This window comes from Ictalurus furcatus, chromosome 29 (genome assembly GCF_023375685.1).
Source record: "Ictalurus furcatus strain D&B chromosome 29, Billie_1.0, whole genome shotgun sequence".
NCBI classification, from domain to species: Eukaryota; Metazoa; Chordata; class Actinopteri; order Siluriformes; family Ictaluridae; genus Ictalurus; species Ictalurus furcatus.
In genome coordinates, this window is record NC_071283.1 from 11,536,597 (window position 1) to 11,555,128 (window position 18,532).

Genomic DNA, 18,532 nt, shown 5'->3' on the forward strand with positions numbered 1-18,532 from the left:
TTCTGCTCCCGCCCACGGCCCAGAGAGAGAGAGAGAGAGAGACGGACGAAAGAAAAGTAGACAGGTCACGATAATAATAACGTTCAGAATATCCCACCTCATTACGCCGTGCGTCCACTGAAATGACTTAATGATTTAAAGTACATTATACCACAAGTGCTGTGAAATTCTCGAATCTGATTGGTCAGCAAGGTTTGCATTAATGTGCTTGTATGGTTTCTATACAGTATGGTTTCTATACTAATAGCTCATTTTCCAGGACTTTATAGTCTAACCATAAAGGGATTAAACCGTACAAGGGAAAAAGTGAATAACATTTAATAATGTTAAATATTTATATAGTTATGCTATAGGAATTATGGAAGCTATGCTATGAGCTAACCAATAGCTAGCAACTTGCTTTTTGCCAAGTATGGCATAACACTGGTCTTGGTTGTCATAAAGTTCTCCATTAAAAAAAAAACAAAAAGTTTAGCAGCTAACACTGATCTACTGACCTTAACCCTAGCTGCTTTCATAAGACGTCTAAAAAAAAATATTCCCTGGCACTGTAAACGGTTAAAATGCTAAGCGCTTTGTCACTTATTAACCCAAATCATGATCCATTAACCTCAGCGAACGCCTGAAGTTCTGGAGGCACGCCAGTCATGAGCTGATGGTTAACTGGCCCCCTGGCGCGAGCATCATTTCTGAGAAAGGGATTTTCTGCTGATCATGGATGAATGATGGTGATGAGTAAAAGTATGCGCTCCCCCTGACGATTCCAAACGGCGATGAATGGTGCATTATCATGTCTGCAGGATCTAATATTTCTTCGGGGAATAGGGGTGGAAAGGTACAGCTGGACGACTGGTTAATAACAGGACTATAAAAACCCCCTGATACACAGCCTGCGGGTTCAGACTCCTCCCCTCCTCCACTCCAAGCTAACTGCTACCGCAAATAGTGCTTAGAGAGCAAAACTCATCTTATTGCACAACTCTGTACAGTCAAGCATATACAGTCTCACTCGTTCACAATCCCCTCCCACACACACATAAGTGTATAATATAGCTGTTCCATTATAGAAGTTGTCAACACAGTGAAAGTCATCACCCATATGCTTCCTAACACTTATACGATGCTAATCCGCTCATTTTGGGAAGGAAAATGGATAGAAAGGTATCGTTTTAAACTATACGCGAATACGATCCAGAATTATATTGACCTCTTATCTACGTTTGCCTAGGAACAACAACGCAGCAACCGTTAAACGTGGGAGAATTAGCTTATGGTCAAATGTTCACATTAGCAATTGGTGTTATAAAAGCAAATTACACCTGCATGAACATAGAAACCATTGATTTTCTACTTTGTTTTCTGTGGTATTTCTAAAGTACTGCTAAAGTGTCACTATTTCCAAAACAGACATTTGGACCGTGTATCTGGCGACTCGACAGAGCGTACGAGTTTAAGCTTTTTATTATTATTATTTTTTTTTTTCCCCCAGAAATTGTTAAAGATAGATTACAGTACAACTCTAAATGTGATGTACCACTTAAAACGAGTAAGAATGCTAGTTGTTATGCTAGCTTGTATCTGGCCATGTTATCTGGCCAACTTTAAAAGTGCATACTCTACACCAAGATTGTTTTATTTTTTCCCGAAAATGAGAAATATGCGCTCGGGGCTTGGAAAACTCCTTCATTTACTGTCCTGTTGACTTCCTGCCGTACTTGACCCTTCAGTGTCGGCGTTTTCCTACAGCACTCGTCCGGTTTTCACTCGTTCTCCGACAATCTCAATTTTTCAACTGAGATTTTGACATGGTAGCCTGAATGAATTATTTTCCCATAACAGAATGCCTTAAAGTGTCTTACTGCTCTGATACCGTGGCGATTTGCCAAACAATGATACTGTTTATTCGTTTCTAGTTACGTTTAATGTTGTTGAAAGTCCGCTATTACGTCACAGCTATAAACTGCCGTTTCCTCACCAACCTCTCGTTTATTTTTTCACGCTCTCAAGTTGTTTTTTTTAAGTCTCTGTGTAAGCTGCTACTATTAAAACGATACTGTATTAAATCGACTGCATTGATATCGACCTGGGATTTGCCTTGTAGCCGGAACTACTTTTATATGAGAGCTGCTTTTATACAAAATCAATCAGCCAATCAGAATCGAGAATTCATATGAGGTGGTTTTTTTGTTGTTGTTGTTTTTGTTTTTTTCACAGCTCAAACAACGTATTGCACTTGCAGACCCACCACGATCACTTATTTCAGCCCTTGTTGTTGGCAAAGAGGGTGACTATTATGAGTCGACGCTACTGTTCAAACGCTGTGTGCAGATTTCACCCTGTGTATAACTGAACACTTTTTTGGGGGGTATTTGGGGGTTATTTTCTGATCTGCGGCACCATCTGACGATCAATAGCTTCTAAGATGTACAGCTATTCAAACAGCCCACCAACATCTACATCCAAATCCAAAAAAAAAAAAAGTTTCGTTGGCATTAGTTGAGCTAATTTGAATTGTTAAACCAAACAGTCTCGCCAAGACTCTCTGAATTTAAGATGCCATGGGGTTCGAGCTCAGAAACACCGTCCCACATATTTAAAAACTTAAATACAGAATTCAGCTGATCAGTTAGTCTGACTGGACATTTTAGACACCAAATGTTTGCTAGTTACTATGGTTACTAGGTATGGACAGGCACGGCATTTCAACACATCAACACACGCTGTTGTTGTTTTTTTTTTTAGTTCTGTTGATTCTGATTGGTCGGAAGGTGGGTTTTTTTTTTCTATATTTTCTATAACAGCGGCTCTGGTTTATATCAATGTGCTCATTTTAATACTTTCCATACTTACAACTTGCACAGGGACTTGTATGGCAGACGCTCAACATAAACCAATTTTAATCGTTGTAATCATTATATTACGAATGAATGAGACGATGAAATGATACCGCAACCTTGTGATTTTCTTTCATTAAGAGATTAGAAGAGGAAATAAGGTTGTATGCATAAACCTCTCTGCAGTAAGTTGAACTGACCCTTATACGCACACACACACACACACACACACACACACACACACACACACACACACACACACATACAGGGATCGCTCCAGGTCCTGTATGTGAGACGGACACCTGCCCTCCTCCTGCCCACATTTCCCTCTGCCATCTCCGGATACAGCCAGCTCTCTTTTCCAAAATAAAGAGACAATACCGCTGCGCTGCCTTTCCTTATCAGCCTCGGCCAAAAAAGACAGGGAGGGGAAAAAGCTGACTAGTGCCCTTTGTTTCCTGCCCTTTTTTAAAACAGTTCATTTAAAACAACACTCTCCGACTTCAGAACGGTGCAGATTTTATCAGACCGCGTTTCCTTTGATAGAAAACACACACACACACACTGTTCAATGTTAGATCAGGAAAAAAACCCCTTCTTGCACTACACAGTTTGTATGTGTGTGTGTGTGTGTGTGTGTGTGTGTATATATATATATATATATATATATATATATATATATATATATATATATATATATAAACATATATGTGCAATACATTGTTGGAGCTATGAAAAACACGTCACATGAATTCTCGATTCTGATTGGCTGATTGATTTTGTATAAAAGCAGCTCTCATATAAAAGTAGTTCCGGCTACAAGGCAAATCCCAGGTCGATATCAATGCAATCGATTTAATACGGTATCATATTAATAGTAGCAGCTTACACAGAGACTTTATTTTTTATATGTATGTATGTATGCATGTGTGTGTGTGTGTGTGTGTATATATATATATATATATATATATATATATATATATATATATATATATATATACACACACACACACACACACACACACACACACACACATACATACATACATACATACATACATATATACACCTACATATATACATACACATATATAGAAGAGGAATGTGTGTATATATATGTACACACACACACACACACCGGGCTGTTTTTGCACTGTGATACACATCGCATCTCATAAGAACGACTTCAAATATTGCAATATGACACATTGCATCATAGGCCCTGTTCACACTTCTTATGAGCGTCTGTCTGTAGTGCACGTTCTTATCAAACACTTAATAGCTGCTATTACTTAAGTGGTAACAGGAACTAACTTGTCTCTAACTATAAATGGATAAAAACGTTCCTTAGTAAATTAACCACTGCTGTGGAATAATCGGAATAAAACACTACATGACATGCTCTTAGTGGAAAACAAACGTCTCCGAGGGTTTTAATCGCTTACATCATCGATGCGTTACACGATACACTGTGAAATTCACCATGCACGATACTGCTGTTCGAGAATATGTGTAAGGTTCCCAGATTTTCATTCCGGCTTTCGGTTTCAGGCTATCGGAAAAATCCCTTGACACCGGGTCGGCTCTATGAGTGTCACGTCTGCGGCATAGCACGTGTTCGATTAGTCGATGGTTGACAAGTTTATACAAGTTTTGGAGAAAGAGATAAGCATGATCGAACTGAATCTACACATTATTTCGATTTGGGGGAAAAATGCATTTCCTTGCACATTGTAACATCATTAGATTAGTTCATTATCCAAAAAGAAACAAACAAAAAAAAAACCCTGGAAAGAAAAAAAAAAAAAAAAAAAAGAATGGGTTGTTGCAGCCCTAGGCTTCTGCGATATTACTTTCTCTCTGCTCTCTATTTTCCATTAAAAAACACGTAAATAAACAACTAAATCACCAAGAACCAATAGCCTAAAATAAAGACAAAAATATAAAAAAACAAGCAATTCCACTATTTTACGTTTAAGGAGAGTACAGGAATGAATAATAGTAATAATAATATTAACACTCTGTGCAGTCGGGAGCTGCTTGGTGGCAGCGGCAATTCCAAATGGTGGTGGTTTTTAGATGATTCCTCCACAGGAAACAATAAATAAATAAATAAATAAATAATCTTCATATAATCCTTTAACAAACTGGTTGTCTAACGTCAACATCGATCTGCTGCCCAAAGTGTCTGAGTGCGCTGAAAATTTTTAATGATTTATTTTATGATCGAAATTATTCTGGCGCATCCCTGGTGAAATAATGTTAAATATATACTTGTTTAATGTTCCTAAGTCGAGCACTCACTGGTAAATGGACTCGAAGCATTATCCATGTACGTACAGAAAGCAAGGGCGCGTGAGATTGGCGAGAAGGGGCGGGGCTTACAGGCGACGTCTGTTTTTGAGTGATGACTAAATGTACTGGCGTACAACTACTGAAGTTACACCGTGGAGCGCCTATGTAAAATGCATAAATGTTGGCAGGTCTGGTAATATAATGCAATGTAATATAATACAGTATAATAAGAATGAACGTCACTGGATATCATCTCGGTGTACGATCATGTCGAGATGATTAAATCACACAAGCCCGTTCCCAGGATATAATAACGCAGGACTGGATTGGAAAATAAGACATTCTGTCAAATTAGGAATGTAGCACGAAAGACAGCTGTCTCTTAAGGTTGGATGGAAAGGAAAGAGAAACCCTCAACGTTTTGCTACACGACTGTCGTAACAAATCACTGTAAGGATTTGTGCAAAGTAGTCAGGTGGTACTTCTTCTCTCTCTCTCTCTTTCTCTCTCTCTCTCTCTCTGTGCCTATAATCATGCCGTCTGATTAGACCCCACATTCCTCCAGAATGTCACGCAGCCCTAAATTACCCTCATGGAACCAATAGGCCAGGTATGGGTGCGGCAGACAGACAGAGAGAGAGAGAGAGAGAGAGAGAGAGAGAGAGAGAGACACACATATGATGAAAGATGTTTTCAATGATCTATAAAAAAAAGTCTGCGTGGGCGTTCGAATTAGAAATATGCACAACACGCTGTCCGAGTCCATGGAAAAACACTGGTTATATCTGATTCCTGTCCTCTTGGGAGAAAACGAGGGACAAAAGAAGGAAAGTGGAGAGAGAGAGAGAGAGAGAGAGAGAGAGAGAGAGAGATAGAGAGGGGAAAAAGTGTTGATGTTCTTGAGAAAGGCCAGGACCGAGTGCTTAGCTTTGGCGCTTTCCCACGATTTCCCAGCTATCCTAGGGTGCATGTGTGTGTGTGTGTGGGCCTGGGTGAATATTTGTTGCCTGGGTGAGGCAACTGCACTGAGTTTATGTGTGTGTGTGTTTGTCTTTATCATTGTACTAGCACTTCATTCACTTTCTAAGTGCAAATGGGTCATGGATAACGTGTGCATGTATGCGTGCATGTTTCGTGTGCGTGTGTGTGTGTGCGTGTGAATGGAGGCTCTAAAAAGAGCCTCCATTCTGTATTTGCTTGCAGTAGAATTCCAGTTATGGGCCCTGGCTCGAGACCAAAGCTTTTCCCATCAGCAGCACTGATGCAAGGCTACCTTCTCAGCATCTGTCGTTAGTGCAACACACACCCCGCCTCACACACACACACACACACACACACACACACACACACACACACACACCTCTATCTTACCTCTCCCGCTCTCTCTCTGATTGTCCTATAAATTTTTATTGACTATTTATTCAATGTCGAACTGTGTTCATATTTTTACAATTTAAAAATGTTTAACAATTCAATAATAAATAACATTTGAACATGTATAATAATTATAATAAAAAAATATACAAAATTATTTTTTAAAAATATATTTTTTTAATGTTACAAAAAAAACCCGATAAATTAGAAACAAACAGAATAAAAAAATTCTAAATGAAAATATAAAATTTAAAAACAAATTGAATAGGACTTTTACCCTGGCTCATACATTATAAAGCCTTTTTTTTATTTTATTATTTTTTTTAAATAAAAACGTTAATTATACATCATAACGCTTATTATAAAGATTTCTAATTCATTTGAATAGTAAATAAAGATTACGATCCACATAAAGTCTGAAGGCGTATTCGTCGCTTCTTCACACAAAACTCATTCACACGGGTCCCATCTGAATCCCATCATGGCTTAGTGGACCCTACATAGTGCACTTCGAACCTGAGATTCAGCCACGGAACAAGAGCCAGCTGATCACTTACACGTCTCCAAATAAACACTTACAAAGACAAAGTGCGCTTCATAGAGAGACTTATTTCTTCCTGGCACCATCCCATATAATAGCTAGCACACATCACACACGCACACACAAACACCTGTAGCAACAGCTTGAGACTGATAAGCCGTCCACATTTCCTGTCTGGTTCCCTTCTAGTGCACCAACAACAGCGTCCGGCTCTCCTCGCTCTCTACACAGCACTTCAATTACCTTTATATTTAGATGTACATGGCTCTGTTCCAAATAACTGCACCGTGTGCACACTTCGCTCAATACAGGGCAGCCACTAGAGAAACGAGTGGACTTCGGGATGCCGTGCAAACCCTGTCAGTCCCCTGGGAGAACGAGTCAAAAGTGATAGAGAGAGACAGAGAGAGAGAGAGAGAGAACGAGGAAAAACACAGGATGCCACGTTCTGGCACGACAGAGCTCGAAGGAGACAAGTAAGGACAAGTCCGGGACAAAGGGTTTCGGAAAGAAAAGAACTGAAAAACAAGGGGCCAAAGAGGAGAGAGAGAGAGAGGGAGGGAGAGAGAGAGAGAGAGAGAGATAAGATCACAAGAGTGGATTGTATGTATAAAAAAAGACTGCATGAGAAAGAGGTGTTTTCCAGTATGGTGAAAACGGGTAATTAAAGGTGTGAGAAGAACGACAGATGAATAAAAGGATGGAGCAAGGGAGAGAAGAAAAACAAAGAAACTGAAGAATGTGGAAAAGAACAGGGTGGATGTGTTGCCCAACTGAATGTCGAGCGTCATAACAATAACACGAGATTAGGGCTGGGGGGGACATTACGGCATCGGGAAACAGTTGTGGATTGATTGATTGATTGATTGATTGATTTATTTATTTTAGAATTAAAAACGAATTTATTTCATTACAAACTGGAAACAGTTGATGTGGTGTTAAAATTTTGTAAAACGTTCCCTGCTGGAAAAAAACCCCCCCAAAACAATAGAAACCATCACGGAAATTCTAATGGTTTCCACTACAAATACCATTACAAACCAGCAGCTGTTAACCAGTAAAACCATTACCGATCCTTAATGGTATCCACTAGACATGACATGCCACCAATAAAATCCAACAAAAGTTTCTTAACAGACGTTTATTAATAGGCACTGTTTCAAAGAGGATCAAATGCTTGCTGGACCAAATGTGCTCAAAAAAAAAGGCCAGCAATTTCCATGGGGTGCACTTATTTTTCTTTTCCACATGATGATTTTATGAGACTCCGATACTGACAGAAATATATAGTCATGTGAAAAAATAAGTAAACAGCACGTAGACATTTGATCCTCTTTGAAACGCTGCCTATTAATAAAGGTGTTCCACTATCGAATGACACATAAAATCGACATCTCGTAGTAATTTTGAACAAAACGCAGATCAGTCACATGGAAAAAGTAAGTACACCCCTACACTTATCACACCTTCAAATACATATAATAAGAATCAGGGGTTCAGGATCGGGTGCCAGTGATTTAGAACCTGCTTAGGGTGTGCAGGTGGAACTGGTCTTATTTATACCCCTCTCATATCTAGTGTCTGGTGTTTCCTTTGCTATTGAGGTGTGTGGCGTCATCATGCCAAGATCTAAAGAGTTCTGTAAGGCCTTCAGAAAAAAGGTTGTGGATACCTATGAGTCTAGTAAGGGATTTAAAAAGATCTCCAAATTATTTGAAATACATCATTCTACTTAATTAAAATAAATTATATATATATATATATATTTTTTTTTTTAAATAGAAAAAATTTCATATTGCATTTTTCTGATACTGATATTTTTTCTAAATTAATTTGTTAATTTACCGATGTACTAAATTATTTTTTCCACATGTACTTTTTTGCCATTTAGCATGCATTTGCAAAAAAATATATAAAAATAAATAAAATATAAAAAAATACAGATAAATTTTTTTTTTTTTTTTTTTACAAATAATATACTTAATGGAAGACATTAATTTAAAAAAAATATAAGCCAATCTGTTGTTTTAGATTTGTATTACTTAGTTCATTATTTATTAATCAATGAATGATTTATTTTCTTTTATTTCTTTTCTCCACCATTTTGGCAGATTTTTGTCCTTATTACAGTGTAATTACAATCTAAAAACAGTAGCTTGTTTGAGACCTAAAAATAAGTTAGCGTACGCTGCAATTCTGGCAACCCCGTTCGCTCCTATCCCACTGTTCTGAAATCAGAGAGATCACTTCCTAAACAGACATGTGGCAAAGTCCATGAAGTTTCACATCACAGTAACGGCTTCACTGTTTAGAAATACCAGAACGTTATCTGTTTAAAAAAAATTACACATCGAAACATTTCACGGTGGTGCCTTTACATTTTAGCAAATATTTCTGGAATATTGCCGTCTTTACGTTACGTCACAAAGGGACAGACGTTTATTATTTTAAGCCATAAACACTGCGCAGAAATACCGCCTTAGGCAGTCTGGATAAACATACAGTATTATTAGTTCGACCTTTGCTTTCCTTATCGATTTCTGCATTCCATTTCCCAACCTTCTCCGAAAGCGCGCGTTCGATTCGCCAATCCGAAGTCATGTGACTTCTCCAGACATCAGACTGTATCGGCACGCAATCGGCTGAAATGTTACGACACCGCAACAGACAGAAAGCGCGGGAAGGAGAGAGAGTCGATGGCGAAGGAACGGATCTACATGAGTGAGAGCTGTCTGTAGCATGAATCATCAGCATTATATTAATGCGACTCATGCTTGCGTTGGGAACCGACGTATCGTAGTGACGTGGACGTTTTCAGTAGCGAAACTCGAACTGCCGGTTTGTTAGAGGAATCCTTTAATTAACGCCCAAACGTACGCAATGTTTCCCACAAATCTCACATATAGTCAAATCAGCCAGGAGATATTTGTTTGCGTTGTTGGTTTGTAGCTAAAAACGAACACGAGTCTATTTCACCTAGACAAATCTTCTTTTTATGTAAACAATTTTGCAAAATAGCAACAAAAGCGTTTATTTACGACCTAGAATATCAGCAAATACCGTCCTGATTTCTGCTACAATTTCGCCTTTAACAGTTGGAAGGTGGGGCCTAAACGGCTAACTTCTCAATTCTGATTGGTCAGACGGTGCTGCGACAGTACTGCTTGCGTAACTCAAATGACAGGTGTCTATTCCTGCACTTGCTCGAACGCGTTATCGTTTCTAAAGTAACGACTCGTCCGACAGCTTGTATTGGTGAACGAATTTTTTAAAAAACGAGCATTACTACTCGTACGCTTACGTGTTTCGGCGAGCATCGGTGCCTTGGAACAGTCAGAGGGAAAGCTGTAACTTTTCCAACATGGAAAACGGAGGGATTTGGCGGTTTTTTGGGTAACATGACTAGCCATGGGGTTTTTTTTTTTTTGTTTGTTTTGTCTTATGAACGTCAAGAGAGAGCCTGGATAAGACACAACCAGACCTAGCTTACTTAAAGGACGGTTCACGATACTTAACAGAGCTAAAAATGGATTAAAAAGCAAAACAGTGTCATTTTTAAATAACTTAAAACGTGTAATCGTCGGCAAACTGCTGTAGTATAAGAGGAATAAAACACTTCGGATATTTACGCTAATCATCGCACCACCTTTCTCGTTGTTGATATTTCTTTAAGACAGTGCTCCCGACCGTCTTCCTTGAGATCTACCTTCCGGCAGGGTTTATCTCCAAGCGAAATTTAACAAAGAACTTCCTGAGGCGATGATTAGATGGTCACGTGAGCACGATTATGGTTGGCACGAAAGTCTTCAGGAAGTAGATCTCCAGGAACAGAGTTGGTGAACACTGCTATAAGAAAATGTTTTATTCCTCACTAAAACCGACGTACTTCGATTTCTCGTGTGATGGCACCGCTAGCCTACTTAAATCTGTTCCAACCGGGAGTGTTTATGTGATAACCAATCGATGATGAGACGTTTCCATGTCCGCATTTGGTCCGAGAAAACATGATTTCAAAACACTACGTTTACATTTACGTCATCTGGCAGATGCTCTAATCTAGAGCAACTTATATTTTCACCTCGAACTGAGCACTTGAGGGTTAAGGGTTAATTATTCGAGGGCCAAGCACGTCGGTGGTGCTGGGATTCGAACTCGCACGCTTCAAATCCCTAGTCTGACGTCTTAACCGCTGAGCTACCACTACCCCGTAGTACGGAGCGCCTGAGGACCGTGAGGTAAAGTGCGTTGAAAGCCTGCGTGAAGAACTGGGTGCAGTTTGAGGAAGATATTTACAGAACAGGTTACTTATTAAATGACATTAAATGGCGTAGCTACAGTGGGGAAAATTAACCAAGCAAAAATGTGGACACCAGATATCGGGGTGAAGGAGATTGTGGAAAGAAGGTTTTTGGCTGAACTAGTTGTTCAGACCTATAGTGAGGTAGCTACCAAGTGCTTTCTGAATGGACGGGGCAATCTGTACTACCATGAATCATTGGCTCTGGTGTGTTATGCAGCACTTCGAGAAAGACAACGAGAGAACGCCTGGATAATGGATACTGATGCAGATTGATGGGAGAAGGTGGGACACTTACTATTATTTGATTTGAGGTCTCTGTGAATGACTGTGACTATAGCCTCATTGTGAAGGTACAGCATGCCTCTGGCGATCTGCACGGCCCAGTTGACCAGTACGTGTGGTGCGATGCGTCTCCCGGCCAGCGCACGGCTCAGAGGTCCACCGGACGCGTACTCCATGATCAAGCACAAGTTGGGCTCCTGCAAGCACACTCCTTTAAGCGCGATGATGTTGGGGTGCGTGAGCATGGCGAAGAGGCGAGCCTCGTTGCGTACGTTCTGCGCGGTCACGCTGATGTCCTCGTCCGGGTCCTGGCGCGCCGCCTTGACCGCGACGAGATCCCCTCTCCACGTGCCTCGGTAGACCTTCCCAAACCCGCCGACCCCGATCACTTCTTGCAAGCTGAGCTCCCGGAAATCCACGACCTCCGGCTCGAACTGCAGCTCCACCGCAGGCCCGAGTTCGCCCGCCACGCTCGAACTCGGGATCTTGCCATATCCGTTGGGTTTGAGCGAGACGTAATTGGAAGGGAAGATTCCCACCTTGTTGTTGACCTTCCCAGCCCACCAGCCTTCATCCCCGGAAATTTCCGAGTCTAAAGACAGAACTTCCACCACGTCGCCCTTGCGCAGGGTGAGCTCGTCTTTACCGGTCGCCTCATAATCAAAGAGGGCTGTCCACACCGGGTTGGTGAAGTTCCCTTTCTGGGATTGCTCCAGATTTTTCCAGGGGGACAGCGTGCCGCGCGTAAATATGCTCTTCAGAGGCTCCATGGCGCTCCCTCTTCTTCTTCTTCTTCTTCTTCCTTCTCTTTACGCACGGATCCAAACACTTGGAATTGCAAAACGATCCAAATGTACACACTCTCCGGCCCCTCTTCTCACCCGTTTCCAACCTGTACGTGCGGATCATGGAGAGGGACTGGTGCGCTCTTGTTTTTGCTCCAAACCCAAAGCGCACTAACCGTAAAAAAGCGCACAGGACCGGGACACATGGAGCGCGCGGGTCTCCATGGAGATGGGAACGGTGGATGTGAGCGCAAACCCTGAGCACTCCATTAACACCAGTTCAAATTCAAGCAAAGGACAACCCCATGATCCGATTCACAGGAAATGGATCGGATTCCCTACATTGATGAAGTCAATTTCCAACAAAACCAGTGCAACTTGCTCCAGGACGCGCAAACTACAACAAAAACTACTCCGGGAAAAAATATATACATATATACATGTATAGAATGATGTTATCCTGAGTGTTTTAAAAGGACAAAAAGGCCCATTTCTCCGTCCATGGTGAGTATTTTTAGTCGTGAAGAGCTTGCGGTCAGTCCGAGCAGGAAGCGCATAGAAGAATGGCAGGAAAACGCACACCAAAAAAAAAAAAAGAGCAAAACTCAAAGCCTGAGACGTGCACAAAGCAGACGAAAAGTGTAACGCATTCTCAAGTCTCCAAAAACAAACAAACAAACAAACAAACAAAATGTGCAGCACGACTTATTTAAGTCCTATCCCACATCTGCGCGTGCGTTTTTCTCGTCTTTTTGCTTCTTCTTCTTCTTCTTCTTCTTCTCCTCCACCGCTGAGTTTTGAAACAGGAAGTTCCGTGCAAACTCTCAAAAACCTTCCGGAATTCCCGTCAACCGCAAAAATGGACTCTTGTACGTGATTAAATCCAAATATTCCACACATTTCTCACTTATTATTATTATTTATTTATTTTTGCGCTCCAGCAACCGACCTTCCAGGCTACTTTCTTTTTGAGTTACTGCCCCCCCGACTCTCCCTCCTCCTCCTTTTTTTCACACCATATGGGTGGAGTTTCAGGTTTTCTCGCACGTCTTCCGGCTGAATATTAAATCACTCGTCGCACCCTATAGACGTGCACTACTCAGGGTGTAATACTGCTGTGTTGTGCGCCCTGTCTAGTTCACTAGACACCCGTTTGACATACGCGTTAATCAGATGACCGTTTGACGCTCTCCTATTGGCTGAATATCAAACAAGGAGTTACGCCCTGTTTTAGTGCACTATATACAACGCGCAACAAGGAAACTAGGCGCCCTATCTAGTGTACTATCTAGTCTAATCATGGGATATTGAGATGTTCGGTGTCCAACAGGAAATAAAGGATCAGATGACCGTCATAACGCGGTACTGTTGTGTCTGTGTGAAACCGGACTGTAATTAGAAACGGAAATGTATTTTAGGTTTGTGTTGACTGAAATAAACGAGTCTGGAGTTTGAATTTCTTCACATTTGAATTGCTAGACTTGGGATAAACATGTTTATAAGCTAAATTACAACAGTAAGGATATCATTATGTAATTATGTCATGATCAACATTTGAAAACCACAAATTTAGAAGAAAGTGAACAACACTTAAAGATGGCGACTAGTTTAATCCTAATTAATTAAATCCTGTAATCGTTAAACCCTTTTAATGTTCATTAAAAGTACAACAAAATATGCTAAATAATAACAACAATAACAATGCTGAAAAGAAGAAAATATACACCTTCGGTGCTTAGGCCCTTAATAATGAAAACAAGTGGGCGGGGTTTGTGTGATGTCAATCACGAGTTTTAGTTATTGTGGCGCGTGCTTGTCCTGGAGCAAAACAGGTTCCTCCAGCTTTACTCAGCCTTTTTTTTTCTTTTCTTTTTTTAAAATAAAGAACGAAAGACATATTAAAGCTGGAAGGAAACCCAATAGAAACCATTTAGAAATTCTAATGGTTTCTACTACAAATCCCTTTACAAACTAACCATTAACCGTTAGCTAACCATTAATTACCATTTCCATTACTGGTCCTTAATAGTATCCATTAGACATAGTGTGCCACCAACAGAAGGCAACAAATTACCTTTTTATTCCCAGTGTGGATTCTTAAACGTAACAGGAGCCTGAAAACGATCTTTCTTTTATGACCGTTGCCATAAAAAGAACCATTTTATGGTTTCCTAAAGAACCTTTTGGTGGTTGGATAATAATGAATCATTTTAGCTACAGAGAACACAAACATCACATTAATCCACCATTATATGATATGATCTTTGTGGTGGAAATCATTATTCAGCTTATAGTGGCAACAACCCAAATGGTTCTTTACTGAACCTTTTATGGCAACCCACAATTTCTGGCACCTTTACTGTCAAGACTGTAGGACTTTGGCTCGGAAATGCTGCCGTTCCACCTCAATACCCTCCGAGGGCTCTCGACGACGGGTCTCCGTTAGTATGCCGTATCGCAGATCACTCATCGAGTGCAGACGCAGACTCGGGGGATGGGGGCGAGGGTCAAAAAAATATACATCAACATTTTCAAGGCAGCAAAACAGGAAGGAATGTCAAGTTGACTCTTATTGGCTGTGGAGGGTTTGCTAGGTTGGGGTAAATAAAAAGGGGTCAAAGGGGAAAGGGTGAGATTCTGGAAATGCTTCACATCAAAGAGTGAACACACACACAGCACTGAGTCATCATTTCTTCAGGAAGGATGCAGTGGTTTCCGAGGCCCAGTAGCACAGAGTTGAGACTTCGCCCCGGCTATTATAATAGAACCCCCCCCACCCACCCACACACACACCCACCCCTACTTGACTGAGTATTTTCACATATTTGCACAATGTACGTTAAAACCATATATTTATTGTTTTTCTGATTCAGCATTTTGTGTGTTAAATGTCTACATGGTGTGTACTTAAGAAGACAGAGCCTATAAAACGAACTCCGGCCCCAAACATGACTCCACTTTACATCATGCCGCACCACACCCCCCAGTCACTGATTATTTTCCTACACCAGCACACGCCCCAGTGTTTTATTCCTTCTTCTTCCCAAAACAATGAAACCAGCCCTCAGGATTAATGACCTTCCCACACCGATTAAACCCAAATCCTGTAAACATCAGGAACTAATCTCAGTCATTCAGATCGTGACTCATCGGAGTTAATGACGTCCATGCTAAATTACCCAAACGTATAGCACAGTTTAGTTTGAGAACAAGAAAATAGTGTCCCTGATAAAAGGCCAAGACTTTTCAGACTTGAAATGAGACCAAAAAAAAAAGATATTAAACCAACAACTCCAGAGTACGGCTGTAACTGAATACGAATCTATTATTGAGAATGAACTGATAATGTGTTCTAAAAACACAAATATGAATAGAAAGTGCACTTTTTTGTTTATGTTTTTTGGAGAGAAGCTTGCTAGTCGCTGGTTAAGACTTGAGGTGAGCATCAGTTTTCACAAGAAAGTGCGCATGACTTACTTTCTCAGTTTCTTGAAGAAAAAAAAAAATCCTTGTGAAAATAACTTTCACTTTCACACCAGATCATTTTCAGGTTTCATCAAGATTTATTATTTTTTTATTATTTTTTATTTGTTTGCTTTTTTCCTAAAAAGGTCCCTTTCAGGGTAGATTTCTTTGTACCTGCTCACACTGTTTTCTTTTCCCAAAAAAAAAAAATAAAAAAATAAAAAAAAATTTAAAATGTAGTTGGATGCATTTGCGAAAATATAAACAAACTAGTAGCGATCGTGGAAATTGATGGAAAAATCAAGGAAACTCCAAAATATTTGGAGGAGGGATTGGCACCCTGTCCAGGGTGTACCCCGCCTTGTGCCCGATGCTTCCTGGGATAGGCTCCAGGTTCCCCGTGACCCTGAAAAGGATAAAGCGGTATAGAAGATGGATGGATGGATGGATGGATATTTGGAGGAGCTTGAAATTTTTCAAAAGTACAGTGGATTTTCTGTAGATTTGGGCTGAGACGCGTCTTGTGATGACGTCACATGACTCGTCTCGGCCCAAGTCACGCGTGTTGGACACGAGTACAGCTAACATTCCATCAAACATCACTGTGAAAGTAATGTGCGATTGTGATATTGCCAATTCAAGTAATCCCCCTCCACAAAAAAACTCCACAACTCACGTCGCAAATTTTTATAAAAAGTCACTTATGGATTGTTACGGCCAAAAAAGCTCGATTTTGCTCCGGCTTTTAAAAAAAAATTTGCGATGCAATTTGTTTGTGGGGAAATTCTGCACGCTCTTTCACAGCGATGTTTGTTGGTAAACGAGACCTTTTAGCTGTACTCACGTTGGACGCACGTGAAGTCTACGACGTGGTGCATCATTTGACGAAGTATAAATCAATTATTTATTTTGTAAAATTGTCATTTCAAACTTTTATTTCTCAAGTAAGCTTCTGTTTAAAAAAAAAAAAAAAAAAAAAAAAAAAGGGGCATGGACGAACGAGTTGATAACCAAGAGGGAAGCATGTTAAAAACAAACAAAAACTATAAATATTATATTTATATATTTTAATATTATAAATACTAAAATGATTTGTAAATCACACTGAGCTTCATTTCTCTAAAAAAAAAAAAAAAAAAAAAGAAAACCCCCCACACATTTGTATTATTTGTTATTTATTTATATTGACAAATATTAATGTAAAATTAAAGAGTTCTATTTTTAAAGAGATTATTTTCACTTGTGTAACGATCGAGTACTTAAATAAAGTATAAAGTTACAGCATGTTATTGCGAACTGTAACACACTGCTTTTCCAACAAGAAACTCTGTGCCTGGTTTTTCAAACAGTCTGAAGTATTAATATGTAAAATCATAGATTTATATTATATATTTAGCAGAAAATTTGTTCTGTAAAGGTTTAAAAAAAAAAAAAAAAAAAAAAAAAAAAGTGAAATCGTGGGATGTTTGTAAGACTGAATCATCAGACAGGTGGTTCGTGCAATCACGTTCCTGCCATCTCTTCTTTGTTCACTCACACACACACACACACACACACACACACACACACACACACACACACACACACACACACACACACACACACACACACACACACGACCAGAGGAGCTCTTTTTCCGTCAAGTGGACCTTGATCATCACTGAGATGAAGAGACGATAAGTATGGTTCAGGTAGAAGCGTGCAGGTATAAATAGGATTGCTTATCAGAATTCTGAAGGCTGGAGCCAGAAAAGTGCACAAAAGCTACCAAAGCGAGTAGAGTTCCTGCTACAACCTTTTCTAAGTAAACTCTAGTCTTTGTATGTTTGTAGTCTTAGTGGGGAAAATATGTCCGTCTATTACCTTGGCAAGAGTTGGCTTACGCTGCTCTCACACTAGACTTTTATTGATGTCTGTCTAAATAAATAAATAAATAAATAAATAAATAAATAAATAAATAAATAACAACCACCAGTAGACATTTTAAATGTAACCTGTGGCTGTAAGGCAGGAAGTGACCTCAAGGGGGTCGGAATGCAGCCACTTTGTAAAAATAAATAAAATAAGTCGCTGCAGCTGGCAATTTGCATTCGTTTGTTTTGTTTTTTTTTCCCCTTCCAAATCAGCGAGGAAAACAAACATGGAGGACAAAGTGCCGGTGAAAACACAGTCTTCCAACGTTGTATTTTTAGTTATATTTGGAAGATAGACAACTTGTTTACTTTTCATTGATGTGAAAAGCACACTTGGGGGGGGGGGGGGGGCGTAGGCGGGGGAGGATACGTTCAAAAGGGTTTCTCATTCTCGAGTCAGGGTTTAGCTATTGATAAAGCTACAATAAACGCACACTTACGACAATCGCTTTTTATTTTAGCGACCCTTATTTTGTCCACTCTCCTAAACGACGTGTTTATCGCAATATTTAAATCGCTGTAAACAGGGAGTTTACCGGGAAAAAAAAAAAAATAAAAAATTGTTTTGCAACGAGTCCCGACTTTCTCGATATGCAAAATACGGTAAACAAAACAGAGTGAAAATGTGTAAACGCTGCCAGTCAGCGCATGTTGTGCTTAACCTGCTGACGCATTTGTCTAGGAAATGCTCCAGTCCAAGAAAACAAAAATGTGTCTGCAATCTGCACGTGCATCGTGTGTAT

The 18,532-nt window shown here is 40.0% G+C and overlaps 1 protein-coding gene across 1 annotated transcript in view; it reads right to left on the minus strand.

Moving 5' to 3' along the window:
• The window catches only part of LOC128604276 (mitogen-activated protein kinase kinase kinase 11), a 36,357-nt gene extending 22,955 nt beyond the window's left edge, over window positions 1–13,402 (minus strand). The window contains exon 1 of the mRNA XM_053619285.1: window positions 11,640–13,402. Coding sequence (XP_053475260.1) covers window positions 11,640–12,396 — 757 coding nt within the window. The 5' untranslated portion in view covers window positions 12,397–13,402. The remainder of the gene's footprint in view (window positions 1–11,639) is intronic.
• Window positions 13,403–18,532: the final 5,130 nt, after the last annotated feature.